General features: G+C 44.1%; 1 protein-coding gene across 2 annotated transcripts in view; it reads left to right on the top strand.

The window, feature by feature from the left end:
* Positions 1 to 17,832, top strand: part of cdk16 (cyclin-dependent kinase 16) — a 31,415-nt gene that overhangs the window by 8,801 nt on the left and 4,782 nt on the right. For both annotated transcript variants that reach the window (XM_046871210.1, XM_046871209.1), the window contains 12 exons: positions 3,188 to 3,362; positions 5,445 to 5,609; positions 7,056 to 7,189; positions 7,654 to 7,779; positions 10,634 to 10,690; positions 11,509 to 11,623; positions 11,752 to 11,846; positions 16,163 to 16,225; positions 16,452 to 16,575; positions 16,893 to 17,013; positions 17,117 to 17,214; positions 17,379 to 17,484. In XM_046871210.1, the coding sequence (XP_046727166.1) occupies positions 3,242 to 3,362; positions 5,445 to 5,609; positions 7,056 to 7,189; positions 7,654 to 7,779; positions 10,634 to 10,690; positions 11,509 to 11,623; positions 11,752 to 11,846; positions 16,163 to 16,225; positions 16,452 to 16,575; positions 16,893 to 17,013; positions 17,117 to 17,214; positions 17,379 to 17,484 (1,325 nt within the window). In that variant the 5' untranslated portion in view covers positions 3,188 to 3,241. The remainder of the gene's footprint in view (positions 1 to 3,187; positions 3,363 to 5,444; positions 5,610 to 7,055; positions 7,190 to 7,653; positions 7,780 to 10,633; positions 10,691 to 11,508; positions 11,624 to 11,751; positions 11,847 to 16,162; positions 16,226 to 16,451; positions 16,576 to 16,892; positions 17,014 to 17,116; positions 17,215 to 17,378; positions 17,485 to 17,832) is intronic.

Raw genomic sequence — 17,832 nt, 5'->3', positions numbered from 1 at the left:
TCACACACAATATTCACACTTTGGACACAGTTTTGACGTGTTCACTGAGGTTTCGCAAGCTCAAGGTCACTTTGTACGTTTTCACCATTGGTGGTTTTGAGATGAATGCTTTAAAGATGCAGCTTGGCTGGAGATTTCCTGCAGTGTGACACAAGGTCAGCTCGCCCCAGATCTTCACTTTCACCAGCCACATTTTTTTGTCCTCTTTCTGATGGGGTTAAGCGAATAATGATTTTAATGCTTTTTATAACCGAAACCTGCTGCATATCCAGCATACAGAGATCGAGAGACACAAGGGTGAAAAAGCAGGAGCAATCCGGCGACCTTCTCCAGCACCAGCCCAACCTCGTGACCTCCCAATAAACCCGTCAACTGAGTGTTCTGTGTGGCCAAGAATCTTTTTTTTTATATAATATAACTTGAATATGGGTGTATAAAGTTTCATGATTTCTAGTTCATGTGAAGAGAAAAGTCATGGGGAGTGCATTTGTATGGATTCTTGTGCTTCCAAAGAACCACACAGGCCAAGCTGGTGTCCTAATACTTTTGGAGGCAGAGTGTATGGCGAGAGTTTAATCGGAAACGATTAAATGCACCATGGCGCAAAAGTGCTCAAAGGTCATTTAAGGTCATGACAAGTATGTGTATCTGTATGGTACGTGGTTTTCTCTGTGGGCTTCGTGAGTTAAAGTCTGCATTTTTTTGGGGTTGCTGATCGAAGGCAAAAAAAACCTGCGCGCTTGCGTCTCGGGTTTCAGCCCCGGCTTTCCTCGCGCGACAGCCCGCCGAACTCCACTTTCACCATTCCAACCATCCGAAATATTTATAGCGCCAACCTTTCGGCCGTTTCCGCTCCACAGCGACATAAATAGCCCATGATCTCTCTTCCATCTATATATAAATATATGTATATATAAACCTCTTTTTCCCCATTTTAAGTCACTTTTTGTCATCACTGCCCTTAACGTTACCTAATGTCGGATCTGCAGATGTTTTGGAATCGCTCATTATATTTTACAAGCGACACCGTGAGCGAGATCTAGAGCACTAGCCTTCTAGCGCGTTCTCCAACCCACATGTGTGCTCCTGTTCTTAATATAGCCGCACTCGTTTCTGATCAGTTGCCGCAAACTCGGTCCACGTGTCGACGTACGAGGCGTTTACGAACAGTCCGAGAAATGCCAAAGAACAAAACGTGGCCTCACTAAATCACTTTCTGATGCATGATTAATTCTGTGTCTGATGGTTGTACTGAGAAACAGGGAGACTTTTTTCTAGTCAGTTTTAGCCTTCAGTCGACACCTGAGCATTAGATTGGTATGTGATTTTTTTTTAACACATTTAGTTCCCATTTTCTCCCTCCACTCTTCTGGGAAGATCTTTCACTAGATTTTGGAGTGTGCTTGTAGAGATGTGTGCTGATGCAGCTACTGGTACTGAGGTAGGTGAGGAGACCTTGGGTGCAGATCTTCATGGAACTGGATTTGTGCCAGGGGCATCGTCCTGCTGGAACAGATTTAGGTCTTCATGGTTTATACAATTGTGTGCCTCCAACAGCTTTGGAAAGCACCAGGTGTCCGGATACTTTTGGTACTATGGTGTAATAGCTCGAATTGCTTCTGGACTTCAAGGCAATTTACAGGTCTATAGCAGGAGAAGTTCTACTGTAACCCAAAGCTTTGTGCACATGCGTGTTGTCATGCTGAAACAGCACGGAGAATTCCATGCTTCTGCATCCGTTGACGTTCTATACATTTGTGTGCCTCTAACTTCGGTGGAACAGTTTGGAGAAGAACCACGTATGGCTGGAAATACGGGTGTCCCAATACTTTTGGCAACAGATTATTTCTTTCATTCAGAAGCGTTTTTAGAAGTGTTGATTTGACCAATCAGATTTGTGGATGTGGATTTACACTGAACCCTGGCATGTGCTCGTGGTTCCCCTCCCAGCATGGCTAATTCTCAGCACCCAACACGTCCTTGTACTGCGCATAGACGAAGGTCAAAAGTTTGAGCAGTTTTGCCCCTGAGGTACCAGTGATCCTGTCCCTTTTCTTCACTTGGAGACCACTCTGTGCAGCTGGGGATGTTTTTTCAGGAACAGCCTAAAGATCCATGAAGTTCCTGAGAAACTTAAGAAACTTTAGAAATGGTTCAATGGCTCAGCTGCAAAATTGATTGTTAAACACGCTCTACAAATAAAACCAAATCGAGTCGAACATGATGTAGCCTCTGAAGATGAGGGCGAGGTCCTGGAAGTTGTTCGGGTGAAGCTCATCTCATCTGCGAACCGTTTGCATGTGTTTTGTTTGCCGGCTCGTTTCCGTATCCATACCGCGCATGTTGACGAACCTTGAGGCATCTAGCTTTCTGTTCATCGAGAAGAAAAAATGCGCCCGCGGGTGCTGATCTTTTCTGAAGCGAGCAGCTGGTGTTGATGTTTACACGAGGTCATCTCCGTGCTGGAAGTCGAGTCCGCCATCGACACTCAGTGGCGTCTTCACAGAGGAGCGCCGTCACTTTCAGTACCGTCCAGAGTTAATAAACACGTCCCCCACACACTCATTGTCTGCCGTCCCAAACCCATGTCATTGTTGCCTTTGTGTGTTTTTTTTCACTTTCCGTTTCTGTTTCCTTATTTTGTCCTGCTATAGGTGGCGCCATGTGGCAGTCATAATTAAATGGTCGAACGAAATTGACCAATCAGAAGACAAGAAACCAAATCTACCAGTTTGAATTTGCTGTTAGCCTTTGTGCTCTGTGCGTGTTGGTCTTAGTAGCCTCATTGGTGTTGTTGGCATTGGTGGTCTTGGTGGCCTTTTTAGCCGTGTTGGTCTTGGTAGCCTCGTTGGCCTTGTTAGCTTTGGTGGCCTTTTTGCCCCCCCTAGTGGTCAGATAGTTTTAATGTGCTGTTTGTAATTCAGGTTAGCTACCAAAAACACAGTCTTCTTCTTTTTTGCTCACGTTCTCTTCTTTGGCAATGTCCTAGTTCTCCTTCCTCTGTAGAAACCACTCCATACACTATAATGCCAAAAGTATTGGGACACCCGACTCCTCCATATGCCATGTGTGGTTCTATACATCTGTGGCACTTGATCAAATGATCAAAATGACGATTGACTCGCGAGAATACTCTGTAATGTTAAAGTATTATGTATCTTCACAGGTGTATGTGTGTGTTTCACAGGGCGAGTGAACAGTGGCTTCCTCATCATCGTCTCGGCCCCCCCTGCCCCCTCTGATGGAGCGCGTGAGGAAGATCAAGCGGCAGCTGTCCATGACGCTGCGGGGAAACAACAGCGGGGACAAAAACTTGACCGAGAGCATCAGCTCTCAGGATACAGGGGCACACAGTGACTCTGGTACGGTGTCACACCTTCATCTCTCACTGATCTATTAATTGAGTGATATTAATGACTGTTGTGGCGAGTTCGAGTCTGGAGTTTCTTCATCATTTATTCGTCTCTAAATGTCAAAACGAGTGTAAAACATCGACCCTGATTGGAGACTCGCTGCGTGTTTAACCAGTTACGTTTTTATCCTCATAAATAAAAACCAACGACTGATTTAGCAAAATGTAGTTGAGTAAAAAGTCAAATATTTGAGTTTGAAATGTAGTGAAGTTACAGTAAAAGTCTCCCCAAATGGAAACACTTTAGTAAAGTACAGATACGTGAAGGAGCTGCTTAACAGGAAGGAAAGAACACAGAGTATTGAAAAATGTGTTTCTACACTGTTGCCGTATTCGTTTTTCGAACGTTTGAAATGAATAAAAAATCTATTTAAGAAAACAAAAACTAGGGGTGTAACAATACACTCAGCTCGTGATTCGATACGTACGTCGTTATGGTCACGATTTATTTTAAACAAAAATCAAATACAAAATGAAACTGGCATTTAAATAAAATATTTCTTTCCAAAACAATTTTCTGGAACTTTCTTTGTTGTACCTACAACTTAAAGAATTTAAACTGCTGCCCTTCTATTGGTCAGTTCAAGGTGGCGTGTAGCTCACGTGTCAGCAGCGCAACCAATAGGATAAAACAGACGTCATATCGCAAACAAAAAAAACGGATTAAAAACCTCCATGATGCATGTTGTAACGTTTTTGCTTCACTTGTACACGAGTCCAGATACGCTTTCGAAAACTGCGTAAACCCAAAACAGAAGACGCTTCGACCCGCGTCATTTCCACCCCACGTTTATTTCCTTTTGGATTTCTGAAACATTGTGGAAGGCCAAAAATGGAGAGAAAAAGTCGCGTTTCCAAAAGAAAACATATTTGTGTGGGCGTGGCCATAGTGTTTTTTTTTTAATGGACTTTAAATCTGATTTGTGGTTTCTTGGTGAAGATCAACAATCCTTCTGCTGCTGTAGGATTGTAGGTTTACATGTAAAATGTGTAAATGATCAACATGGCACTGTTTTGGAATTGCAGTTTTGATCAAATGCTGTGCGTCGTACGTGGTTTGGTGTTGATTTCTATACGCCGCGGTAGCTACAACTTTCCGCCAATTATTTTCTAATATAATAGAATCAGAATCTCTGATGATTTTTTGTCAACATCAGAGACTGTAACGCAACACTAAGAAACTGCAGTGCGACTTCATTGTTATGGGGCCCTAAGAAGTGACTCGAAACACACCAGTAATGTCGGATAATCAGGTACCGACTGTAAGTTTGATTATATTTAGAATCCAGACCTCAGCTCGCCTCAGGTCCTCGCTCGCTTTATTGCATCGCCTTGAAAGAGTGTGTGTGTGTGTGTGTGTGTGTGTGTGTGTGTGTGTGTGTGTGTGTGTGTGTGTGTGTGTGATTTTAATGAAGCCATTTTATTGCGGAGTCGGTCCAGATGTCACTCGGCCAACGCCAAGCTAATTTCAGATCATGACGAATCGCTGCTCTTATACATCAACAGCACGGCGCGAAACAACAGTTTGGAGAGGGGGAATAATTGGAAGTTAATTGAACATCCCCTGTTTTTGGCATTGCTGTTTTTATCGATTTTATTTTATTAGTTGATTTATTTGTTTGTTTGTTTGTTTATTTGTTTGTTATTTTACTAAAAACCAGGCATTTTTGTGTAACAGTGGAAGGATTTAATGCATGCGTAAGAAATGTGTTTTTTGTTTTTATTCCATTTTTTCCCCCTCTGTTGATTTGGTGCCATTTTAATTTCTCCTCCTTTCTTGTTTTTTCTCTCCTTCCCCTCCCTCTCTCTATTTTTTGCCTCATTATCATCTGCCTCTCTCACCTGTCATCATTACTCATTTGTTGTCCTCCTCTACACACTACCCCCCACCCTGGTCTGTCTGCCTTAAACTTTCTCAAATGATGCCCCTTATCTGTTTCTGTTCGTTTCCCTTTCTTCTTCATGCCGTGTTCTCTCAACCCTTCCTATCCTCCTCCCCTTTTGCCCCTCTCTCCCTCTTCCTCTCTCCCAGAGGCCATGCCAGTCGGGGGTAGCGCCACCCTGCGAGGTTCAGTGAGAGGAGCGGGCGGCTCATTCAGCATGCACTCACTCCTGCAGTCCTACAGCAGCTCCCTGCACCGGCCGCGCAGCCTGGGCCGCAGCCTCAGCTCCTATCTCAACCACACCACGCGCCTCGGTACACACACACACACACACACACACACACTTCATACAAACCTGCCCTTTATATACATATGTACACAATAGGGACACAATACAAAAGTATTCGGACACCTGACCGCTCACACAAAATTGGAGACACATGACGTGTTTGGATGCATGAACTTTTCCTTTCTCTAGGAGACCCAAACCCATTCCAGCATGACAATGCCCCCGTGCACAAAGCCAGCGCCATGAAGATACGCTTTACATGGGTTGGATATGATGGAAGATCTCCTGCTATAGAGCTTCGTCCCTGTTGAACACCTTCGGGGTCAACTGGAACGACGACTCCAACTCTCTTTGTCTATCCAGGAGAACATCTTCACAGATCAGTGGGGTGGATGTTCAGAAGCTCAGATGAATCATTATTTATTTATGATATATATATATGTATGTATATGTATGTATGTATGTATGTATGTATAGTACAGCACCCTGATTGCATGAGATGGTATTACCTCAGCACTACCTTCTTCCACATAAGTTCTTAAAGCAGTGGATCACACACACACACAGAGGAATAAACCTGGTGGACTAAAGGAGGAACCTAATGGTTTGGGGTTGTTTTAGAGACTTATTCCAGAAAGTGAACGGAACTCTGATCCAAAATGGCTCCTATTCCGCACTTCACCATACACCATGCAATTCTGGACTGCGGCTCATTGAAACGGACTTCACCGTACAAGACGATGAGCCGAAGCATCTGTCCGAGCTCTTTAAGCATTGTTTAGAAAGCAGACGGTCGTCTGGAGTGATATTTATCAGGCAATGTCCTGCTCAGTCACCGCACCTAAATCTCTGGGATGAACTGGATCACAAGAACGAAATCTCCACCTAGTGAAGAACATCTTTGGCGAGTTTTACAAGAGACAAAGTATTTCAGATGAATGTTTGGAGAAACGAACTGTCCGGATGCTGAGAGTGTAAAGCAAAAACAAAAGGCTCATGCATGTGTCTCTCAAAAACCATTAAAGACTTCCAACTTAAAGGACATGAATACATGGACTAAAGTCGGGTAAATACTCGGATGTCCCAGTTGTTTTGTTCATAAAGTGTCACTCGTACTTTATTGCATTACACCATGCATCACGTTTTCGCCTAGCCTGGTTGCTAGGCAACCGTTTCGCAGAAACTAATGGGCTAGCTAACGTATTCATCATTCGTCCACTTGTGTGATTGTTCATCGTACAACGTTGGCCTTTGCAATGCTGGTGTAGCAAAAAGCTAAATTATGCAAATGAGCCTGTTTATGCGAATGAGGCAGATTATGCAAATGAGTCATTTGTTTCCCATGTTTAGTTTTCCATATCACTTTGTTGGTTTTTTGTCTTCATGAATTCTTCTGTCAATTAAAGCCCAAAAGAAATAAAAACAGGTCACAGCAGCATATAAGCAGGATGATTGTGTTGTCTGTTTGCAGAGATCGTCCACGAAGATGTAAAGATGGGCTCGGACGGAGAAAGCGACCAGGCGTCTGCAACCTCCTCCGACGAGGTGCACAGCCCGGTCCGTGTGAGGATGCGCAACAACGCCGGCCGCAAAATATCCACTGAGGTACTTCAGAACCGCCCCACACCTCCACCACCACCACCTCCTCCTCCTTTATATTCCTCGCTCTTCTGCTCGGCTTGTTTACGCCCCACAGAACCACCTGCTGATTAAGGGCAAATAAAGAGGTGTTATTGTGTGTGTCCCTCCGAGTCGTACAGGAACAGCTGCACAGCAGGACGTGCGATCAATGACGTGTTAATTCACTCTGACAGACTAAAGAAAAGATTCATTATTGTGTTCTGCCCCTCTGATGCTCCCCGTGTTTGAGCGCTTTCTCTGGAGCGTAACAAGAGACCTGGTTATTTTAATTAACATTAAATAGCCACAGTTTATTCTCATCAGGGATCAGAACGGTGGTTTATTGCAATTAAACATTTGGGATTGTGTTAATGAAGTGTGTGTGTGTGTGTGTGTGTGTGTGTGTGTGTGTGTGTGTGTGTGCGCGTGCATTTTGGATCTTCCCCAAGGACATAAATAAGAGGCTCTCTCTGCCGGCTGATATCCGACTCCCAGACGGCTGCCTGGAGAAGTTCAATCTGAACAGCCCGCTGTTTGATAAACCACTAAGCAGACGACTGCGTAGAGTCTCTCTGGTAACAGCTTTCTGATCTCTCTTTTCTGTCTCACTCAGAACGTTCTCAACGAGCTCATATCTCCTGTTCTGTTCTGTACTGATCACTAATCTCTCTCTCTCTCTCTCTCTCTCTCTCTCTCTCTCTCTCTTTGGCTTGCTAATCTTTTGCTGGCTTGATATTTTCTATTTTTCTGACTTGCTGATCTCTTTCTCTCTCTGTGGCTTGCTGTTATCTCTCTTGGTCTTCTGATATCTCTCCCTGGCTTTCTGATCTCTCTATGAATTGCTGATCCTTCCTTTGAACAGCTAAATTCCCTCACTGTCGTGATATTTTCTGTTTTTCTGACTTGCTGATCTCTTCCTCTCTCTTTCTCCCTCTGTGACTTGCTGATCTGCCTTCGACTCGCCGATCTCTCTTTCTGTCTCGATTTCTCTCTGATTCACTGAACTGCCGTGCAGATCAACAGCTACTTTCACAGCAGCCAATCACTCTGTCTGTGCTCTCGTTCCCCGTCTTTCTGTTTCGAGTCTGTCTGCCACTATACGTCCTTAATACTGTCTGTCCTGTGCTCATTTGCTTTTTTTCAGAATTTTATTCACTTCCTCTCTTTTATTAATCCAAGCCTCATCTTCCTCTGTATCTTCTGTATTCTGGGTCACAGCAGAGAACATGCAGCTCCTCACGATCAGCACTTACAACCATTAAAGTGGCGTCGCTCTAATGATTTGCTGGTCTCTCCCTGTCATGATCACTGGATTCATTTGCTTTTCCTAATCTCTCTCTCTCTCTCTCTCTCTCTCTCTCTCTCTCTCTCTCTCTCTCTCTCCATCTGTCTTTCTGGTCACTTGTTGATCTCATTTCTTCTTACTGCGCTTACAGTGGCCTGGTCCCTCGCTGATTGATTTGTCTTACTTATAATTTGCTGATCTCACTACTATTTCTTTTTTCTTCTGATCGCTTCCTGATCTCATTCTTTCGTGCTGATCAACAGGAAGGGGCAACATGATACATTTATACATTCATTATAATTGCTGATCACTTGCTGATCCTATTCTGTCTTGCTGATCGCTTGCTGATCCTATTCTGTGATCTTATTCTCTCCAGCTGATCATTTGTAGACCCTATTCTGTTTTGCTGATCTTATTTGTTGCTCTTATTCTGTTTTACTGATCACTTGCTGAGCTAATTCTGATCTACTGATCACATGCTGGTCTTATAACGTGATCTTATTCTGTCCTGCTGATCTCTCTCTGATCTCTCCATCTGTTTACTGATCACTTAGCAACCTCATTCTGTCTGCCAGATCACCTACAGAAATTACTACCTGTCCCAGTCATTTCTTTGTAGATGACATTCCCGACATTTCTCTCTCTCTCTCTCTCTCTCTCTCTCTCTCTCTCTCTCTCTCTTTCTCTCTCTCTCTGATCCTGATCCTTTGCTGATCTCTCTGTGACCCAGATCCCATTTTGTCCTGATCATTTGCTCGTCTTTACTAATTATTGCACATACTTACCTCTCCCTTCTTTCTTTCCATTTTCCTTGCTCTGTATCACTCTCTCTTTCTCTTGTTTCTCTCCCACATTCTCTCTTTTTATATTCATATGCCTCAGCCTTGTCTGCCTCCGTATCTGTTGTATTCAGGGTCACAGCAGAGAACGTATAGCTCCACATGTTCACCTTCTAGGACATTCCACTGACAGAATAATGCATTTAAAATGCATTCACCCTAAAAATTGCTATTTTATTTTGAGATTTGAACCGTGGTAAAGCCGGGGATTACTGTATTCATGGAGCTGGAAAAGTCAGGTGTTTTAATACTTTTGTCTATATAGTTGTGTATATGAGAGGTCGGCCGATTTATCAGTTTTGGCAATTAATCTGCATCAATAGTTAATTGCTGGAACTATCGATAAAAAAATCCATACAGACAGTTTTTCCGGGTTGCGTCTTTTGCCGGAATGACTTCCGGTCTACTCTCATTACAAGAGCAGCCTCTAGAGGCAAATCATTGAAGCCATGTGCTGTTTTTACACGTAAGACCACACACTGCACAGAGAATGCTATATTATATTTATATTATATTTACTAATGTAATTCGTATTTAACTTTTCATGATTCAGTACTGTTTTTATTTTTGTTGTTGTTTTTGTAATAACGTTCAGTACTATTTTACATGGAGGGTTATGTTTGTTTGTTTGGTTTTATCCAGTATCCATTTTAAAAAGTATCGGTTGATAAATCAGTTATCGGCAAGGTATCGGTTAACCTTTAGTGTATATAAATGTAACCACCTGAATGAAATTAATTGTGTATAAATGTATAACATATTTTATGTTATATATAATATATAATAGTAATAATGCAGGATTCGGTTCCTCCAGGATCTGTGGACTGTTTACTTTCTCTCCAGTGACTTCATGAGGCATTTTATAGTGGAATAGCACTAAAGCATGTGTCCGAGCATGTGCACCAGGAGGATTAAAGGTCCCAGAATGGACACACTCATCCTGCTATACTTGACCCGATTAGTCCTAGGTTTTGACATTGTTCTATGATAGATGTTCATGAGAAGGTTTTGGTAGACCTCAGTTTCTTTTTTTTTTCTTGTATTAAATGATTCTGGCAGCAGTAAGGAGCATTTTAGAATTGAATTTTTTTGGGGGTGGTGAATTTTCGAATGCCTGGTGATATGCGCTAATTATCTCGAGTGTTTATCTGAAGAGCCTCATCAGTATTTCTGAGGCTACAATTAGGGTCTGTAGACAGAAGCTCATTACCCAGTGCATGAATCTGTTAATTGTAATGGTGATTTAAATCGCTGGTAAGTGGAGTCATGCTGATTCTGAAGCACCGTCCATATTTGTGATTTCAGTCGGAGATCGGGTTCGGGAAGCTGGAAACTTATGTGAAATTGGATAAACTCGGAGAGGTATGGTTTATTTTATTTTATTTTCAAAAGAATACTGTATTTTATTTGGGATTATGTGCAGTATTGTTTTGATTTTCCTACAGAGTATGAGTGTTTTCACATTAGTAATAATCCAACCAGTGACCAAGAACACTCATTTGCGTGTATCACCATCTGATCTATTAACATCTAATCTCCAGAATTTATATTAGCACCGCCCCTTCAGATCAAACACAGCCACTTTAGCCCCACCCCTTTTTATAGTTACATTTATGGCATTTGGCATAAGATGCCCTTATTCAGGGCGACTTACAACTTGAAGGTTATGGGCCTTTCTCAAGGGCCCAGCTTAGTGGTGCTGGGCTTTGAACTCACAACCTTCCGATCTAGAGTCCAGTGCCTTAACCACTGGGCCACTGTATTCTACAGATTGTGGAATGTACAATGCAGTGTTTTCCTATAAGGTCTTATATAGGAAGCGACACTGCAAGGACAAAAGTTTGTGGCCATAATATAAAACCTTTTGGGAACATTCCATTCCACAGTAATAACCTCCATTCGTCTGGGAAGATGTTCCACTAGATTTTCAAGTGTGCTTGTGGAGATTTCTGGAGATTTGTTCTGCATGGGAGTTAGGAAGGCAGGTGCTGATGTTGGTACAGTTAAGGAGGCCTGCAGTGGAGAAAACTCCTTACTGTTCAATAGAGTTGCGGTCAGAGCTCTATAGCAGAAGATCTACCAACCCATGTCAAGCAGATCTTCATGCACAGGGTTATTGTCATGCTGGAACAGGTTATAATTACAAAAAATATCTAAAAAAATGTCTGACCACTTTTCAGGGCACATACGCTACAGTCTATAAGGGGCGCAGTAAGCTAACCGATAACCTGGTGGCCCTCAAGGAGATCCGCCTGGAACACGAGGAAGGAGCTCCGTGCACCGCCATCAGAGAGGGTGAGTCAGAACCAGGACAGGATAGGAGGAGTCTCCAGTGGTCCATTGCATTGTACAGTATTTTGTATTATTAAGCTCTTATTAATGTATTATTAATACTTTCTTTCTCGCTCTCTCTCGCCCCCTAGTGTCCCTGTTAAAGGATCTCAAACATGCCAACATTGTGACTCTGCATGACATCATCCACACCCAGAAGTCTCTGACGCTCGTGTTTGAATACCTAGTGAGTCACATGCATGCAAAACGGAGAGCTGAACACATCTAGTACTGTACCATACTGAGTTGCGGAGCATCACATTTTATCTCTCGAATCGAATGGATATCGGATCGCACCACATCGCAATAGGGGGGAAATCGGATCGTATCGCATCGGTAGTTGCTTCTTATGAATCTTTAATGTATCGTGTCGTCGATTTCACTTTGAGATGCGAATCACATCGGCCTCAGTTATGGAGATGCTAATAGGCAGTAAACAGGTCGATTTCTGCGATATTCACTTCCATCAATATATAGCAGTTATGGTCCTGGAACTCAGTGTTGAGGTTTGACCTTTCGTCCCTTCTGTCTATTCTGTCCTCTCGCCTGCTATCTTGGCCAGAAGTTGATCTCCTGGAAAGCCATGTTGAGAAATGTGGCATAAATCAGTTTTCGGTGTAATTAAAATGACAAATATTTTTCCCGGTAGCTTCAGCTGTTACTTAGATCTCAATAACTGATGGAACAAAGCACCTGGGGTGCAGTCAGCATGTAAAGATCCATCTCGAAGGTGTTCAGTAGTGTTGAGATCAGAGCATTACTAATACCCATGTGAAGCATATCTTCATGAAGCTGGCTTTGTGCACAGGGGCATTGAACAAGGAACAAACAGGCCTTTTAGTTCAATTGAATGGAAGATTCCATGCTCCTGCATCCAAACATCAACTTCAAGTTTGAGGAGGAACCACGTATGGCTGGAACAGTCAGGTGTCCCAGTACTTTTGGCCAAATAGGGTGTCTAGTACCCTACGTGTATATTCTATAGAATGTTATAAATGATCGAGTCCAGTGTTTGGAGAATGCCTGGTGTGGTCCTGGTTCAAGAAGCATAGATTCCATAAATTCTCCAGCACTGATGCGATAAAGTTATGTGGCATCAAGACGTTCGGCTCATAACTCAACTGAGGGGCGGGGCTCACGTAATGGATCTGCAGACGTCTTGCGCAGTCATCGCACCCACCGTTTTTCTAAGCCTTCACCGATTACGTCTAAAGAGCGTTGTGAGAGAAAAACAGCACGTGATAAAAGCCACGTCTTTCTTTCGGTTACCAGAGCAAGAAGCTGCTAAGCTGTGACGTTACCACACGTGATCATGTCTTCTTCTTCTTCTTTCGGCTGCTCCCATTAGGGGTCGCCACAGCGGATCATCCGTCTCCACGCCACCCTGTCCTCTACATCTGCCTCTTTTACACCAACTACCTGCATGTCTTCCTCACCACATCCATGAACCTCCTTTTGGCCTTCCTCTTTTCCTCCTACCTGGTGGCTCCATCCTCAGCATTCTTCTACCAATATAATTTATGTCCCTCCTCTGCACATGACCAAACCATCTCAATCTCGCCTCCTCACCTTGTCACCAAAACATCCTACATGCGCTGTCCTCTAATAAACTCATTTCTAATCTTATCCATCCTCGCCACTCCCAACGAAAACCTCAACATCTTTAGCTCTGCTACCTCCAGCTCCACCTCCTGTCTTTTACTCAATGCCACTGTCTCTAAACCATACAACATCGCAGGTCTCACCACAGTCCTATAAACTTTCCCTTTCAATTTTGCAGATACCCTACTATCACAAATCACTCCTGTCACTCTTCTCCACCCACTCCACCCTGCCTGCACTCTTTTCTTCACTTCTCTAACACACTCTCCATTACTTTGCACTGTTGAACCCAGGTACCTGAATTCCTCCACCTTCTGAAGCTCTTCTCCTGCAACCGCACCACTCCACTGCCCTCCCTCTCATTCACACATGTACTCTGTCTTACTCCTACTGAGTTTCATTCCCCTTCTCTCCAGTGCATATCTCCACCTCTCCAGGCTCTTCTCAACCTGCTCCCTACTCTCACAACAAATCACAATATCATCCGCAAACATCATAGTCCAGGAGACTCCTGTCTGACCTCGTCCGTCAACCTGTCCATCACCACTGCAAACAGGAAAGGGCTCAGGGCCGATCCTTGATGCAGTCCAACCTTCACTCTAAACCAGTCTGTCGTACCTACTGCACACTTCACTGCCGTCACACTGTCCTCATACATGTCCTGCACCACCCTTACATACTTCTCCGACACACCTGACTTCCTCATACAGTACCACAACTCCTCTCTTGGCACCCTGTCGTATGCCTTCTCTAAATCCACAAATACACAATGCAATTCCTTCTGTCCTTCTCTATACTTCTCCATCAACATTCTCAAAGCAAATATGGCATCTGTGGTGCTCTTCCTCGGCATGAAACCATACTGTTGCTCACAGATGGTCACCTCTTCTCTCAGCCTGGCTTCCACTACTCTTTCCCATAACTTCATGGTGTGACTGATCAACTTAATACCCCTGTAGTTACTGCAGGTCTGCACATCTCCTTTATGCTTAAAGATCGGTACCAGCACACTCTTTCTCCATTCCTCAGGCATCTTCTCACCTTCCAAAATCCTGTTAAACAATCTGGTCAAAACCCCACTGCCATCTCTCCTAAACATCTCCACGCTTCCACCGGTATGTCATCTGGTCCAACCGACTTTCCACTCTTCATCCTCTTAATCGCTGCTCTCACTTCCTCCTTACTAATCTTATCTACATCCTGCTTCACCATCTCCACATCATCCAACCTTCTCTCTCTGATTTTCCTCATTCATCAGCTGCTCAAAATACTCCCTCCACCTTCTCAACACACTCTCCTCACTAGTCAACACATTTCCTCTCCATCCTTTACTGCTCTAACTTGCAGTACATCCTTTCCAGCTCGGTCCCTCTGCCTGGCCAATCGGTACAAATCCTTTTCTCCTTCCTTAGTGTCCAACCTCTCATACAGCTCCTCATATGCCTTTTCCTTGGCTTTCGCCACATCCTCTTAACCTGCTGCCGCATCTCCTTGTACTCCTGCCTACTTTTCTCATCACTCTGTCTATCCCACTTCTGTTTTGCCAACCTCTTTCTCCTTATGCTCTCCTGCACTTCCTCATTCCACCACCACGTCTCCTTGTCTTCCTTTCTATTTCCAGATGTCACACCAAGTACTTTTCTAGCTGCCTCCCTCATCACTCCTGCAGTAGTTGCCCAATCATCCAACACCTCCTTAACACCACTGAGCCTCTCTGACCTCTTCCCTGAACCTCACACTACACTCTTCCTCCTTCAGTTTCCACCATCTTATTCTTCTTTCAGTCCTCACTCTCCTCCTCTTCATCCTCGCCTCCAAAACCATCCTACAGACCACCATCCTATGCTGTCTAGCTACACTGTCCCCTGCCAACACCTTACAGTCGCCAATCTCCTTCAGGTTGCATCTCCTGCATAGCACATAGTCCACCTGTGTGCACCTTCCTCCACTCTTATACGCCACCCTATGATCCTCCTTCTTTTTAAAATAAGTGTTCACCACTGCCATTTCCATCCTTTTAGCAAAATCTACCACCATCTGCCCTTCCACATTCCTCTCCTTAAAACCATACCTACCCATCACCTCCTCATCACCTCTGTTCCCTTCACCCACATGCCCATTAAAGTCCGCCCCAATCACTAACCGTTCTTTCCTAGGTACACCATCTACCACTTCATCTAATTCACTCCAGAATCTTTCCTTCTCCTCCATCTCACAGCCAACTTGTGGAGCATAGGCACTGATGACATTTATCATCATCCTTCAACTTCCACCTTCACGATCATCACCCTATCAGAAACTCTCTTCACCTCCACTACACTCTTACTGTACTCTTCCTTCAGAATCACCCCTACACCATTTCTCTTTCCATCCACACCATGATAAAACAGTTTAAACCCACCTCCAATGTTCCTGGCCTTACTCCCTTTCCACTTGGTCTCCTGAACACACAACATATCTACCTTTCTCCTCTCCATCATATCAGCTACCTCTCCCTTTACCCGTCATAGTACCAACATTTAAAGTACCAACCCGAAACTCCACTCTCCTACACTGCTCCTTTCCCTGCCGTCTCTGTAGACGTCTTCCTCCTCTCCTTCTCCTCCTTCGGCCAACAGTAGCCCAATTTCCACCGGTACCCTGTCGGCTAACGATACCTGTGGCGGTCGTTGTTAACCCGGGCCTCGACCGATCCGGTATGAAATTCTCATTTGTGATCCGCATATTTGATTTGGCACGTGTTTTACGCTGGATGCCCTTCCTAACGCAACCCTCCCCATTTACCCGGGCTTGGGACCGGCACTAAGAATGCACTGGCTTGTGCCTCCCTAATGGCTGGGTTACCACACGTGATCATGTGATTTTATTATTTTTTTTTTATCTCCATTATTCTTCCCACAGGATAAAGACCTGAAACAGTATCTGGATGACTGCGGGAACTGCATCCACATGCACAACGTGAAGGTGAGAGTTACTGCAATGCTCCACTTTACAGCAGCTCTGCTTTCCACTCATCTCACCCACACACACACACACACACACACACACACACTGCTAGTGCACATCAGTCTGGGAATAAACTGTTTGCTCATTATTATACATGAGGCCATTACATGTAACCTCTGATGCATTATATTGTTCTGTGTGTGTGTGTGTGTGTGTGTGTGTGTGTGTGTGTGTGTGTGTGTAGCTCTTCTTGTACCAGCTGTTGCGAGGACTGAACTACTGTCATAGACGCAAAGTCCTCCATCGAGACCTCAAACCACAGAATCTCCTCATCAATGAACGTGGGGAACTCAAACTGGCTGACTTCGGTCTGTAACCATTTTGCACACACACACACACACACACACACACACACACACACACACACACACATGCTTAGATTCATGCCGTATTCTCTCGGATTGTACCACAGAATGGGGTTTATTTTTCAGCTTTGGGGAAGTGCAAGTTTAGTGATACAAAAAAAATGAAATTATTGCACAGTTAAGGTCAGTCACAAAATATGTTTTTGACGTCATGATGTAGGTCGTAAATTTCATTCTTAACAGTATTAAGATGGTCTTCAAAAGTCAGAAACCCTATAAAAGCATCTGTTTTCGCACCTTTTCTTTTTCATGGCCCCTAGGCCTGGCCCGAGCCAAGTCAATCCCCACCAAGACTTACTCGAACGAAGTGGTGACCCTGTGGTACCGCCCACCTGACATCCTATTGGGCAGCACAGACTACTCCACCCAGATCGACATGTGGTCAGTACTCGCGTGTTTTATCCGTGTCCGTTTCCTCTGAATGCTGGAGGAGTGTGTGGAGTTGTAGCAGCTCCATCATCTGTGCGTTTCTGGTTTGGTGCAGGGGCGTCGGCTGCATCTTCTACGAGATGGCCACTGGTCGGCCGCTGTTCCCAGGATCTACAGTGGAGGAGGAGTTGCACTTTATCTTCAAACTGCTAGGTACCACGCTTCTGGTTTTATTCCAGTCTCTTCACCACTCTCTATCTGCAGGGTTCAGCAATCAATCAGACCCTCTCCAATGTCTGTGTGTGGTATTTATAACTCTCCCTGCTGCTTCTCTCTCTCTCTCTCTCTCTCTCTCTCTCTCTCTCTCTCTCTCTCAGGAACACCTACGGAAGAAACCTGGCCTGGAATAACCTCCAATGAAGAATTCATCTCCTACAACTACCCCCGTTACCGTGCCGACTGCCTCCATAACCACACCCCTAGGTAAAAAAAAAAAAAAAAAAGGACCTGAGACTCAACAGTTTAAATATTGGGTTTTAGTTCAAATGTTTTTGGACACCTGACCATCCCATTCCACATTTATTCCTCGTTTTCTCTTATAATAACCTCCACTCTTCTGGGAAGACGTTCCACTAGATTTTGGGGTGCGTTTGGGGATATTTGTACTGATTTCAGACACTGATAGTAAAACCAGAGCTTTGTTCATGGAGCTGACTTTGAGAAGAAAAGCATTACATCTTCAGAAGGTCGATGTAGTGCTACAGCTTCCAGAGACGTATTCTGTATGATCCTGTGCCTCCAAAATTGTGGAAACAGTTCATAAGGCTAGAT

The sequence above is a fragment of the Silurus meridionalis genome, chromosome 17, assembly GCF_014805685.1.
Source record: "Silurus meridionalis isolate SWU-2019-XX chromosome 17, ASM1480568v1, whole genome shotgun sequence".
NCBI classification, from domain to species: Eukaryota; Metazoa; Chordata; class Actinopteri; order Siluriformes; family Siluridae; genus Silurus; species Silurus meridionalis.
The sequence above is the reverse complement of the archived record's forward strand: the minus strand, read 5'-3'. Positions and strand labels throughout refer to the sequence as shown.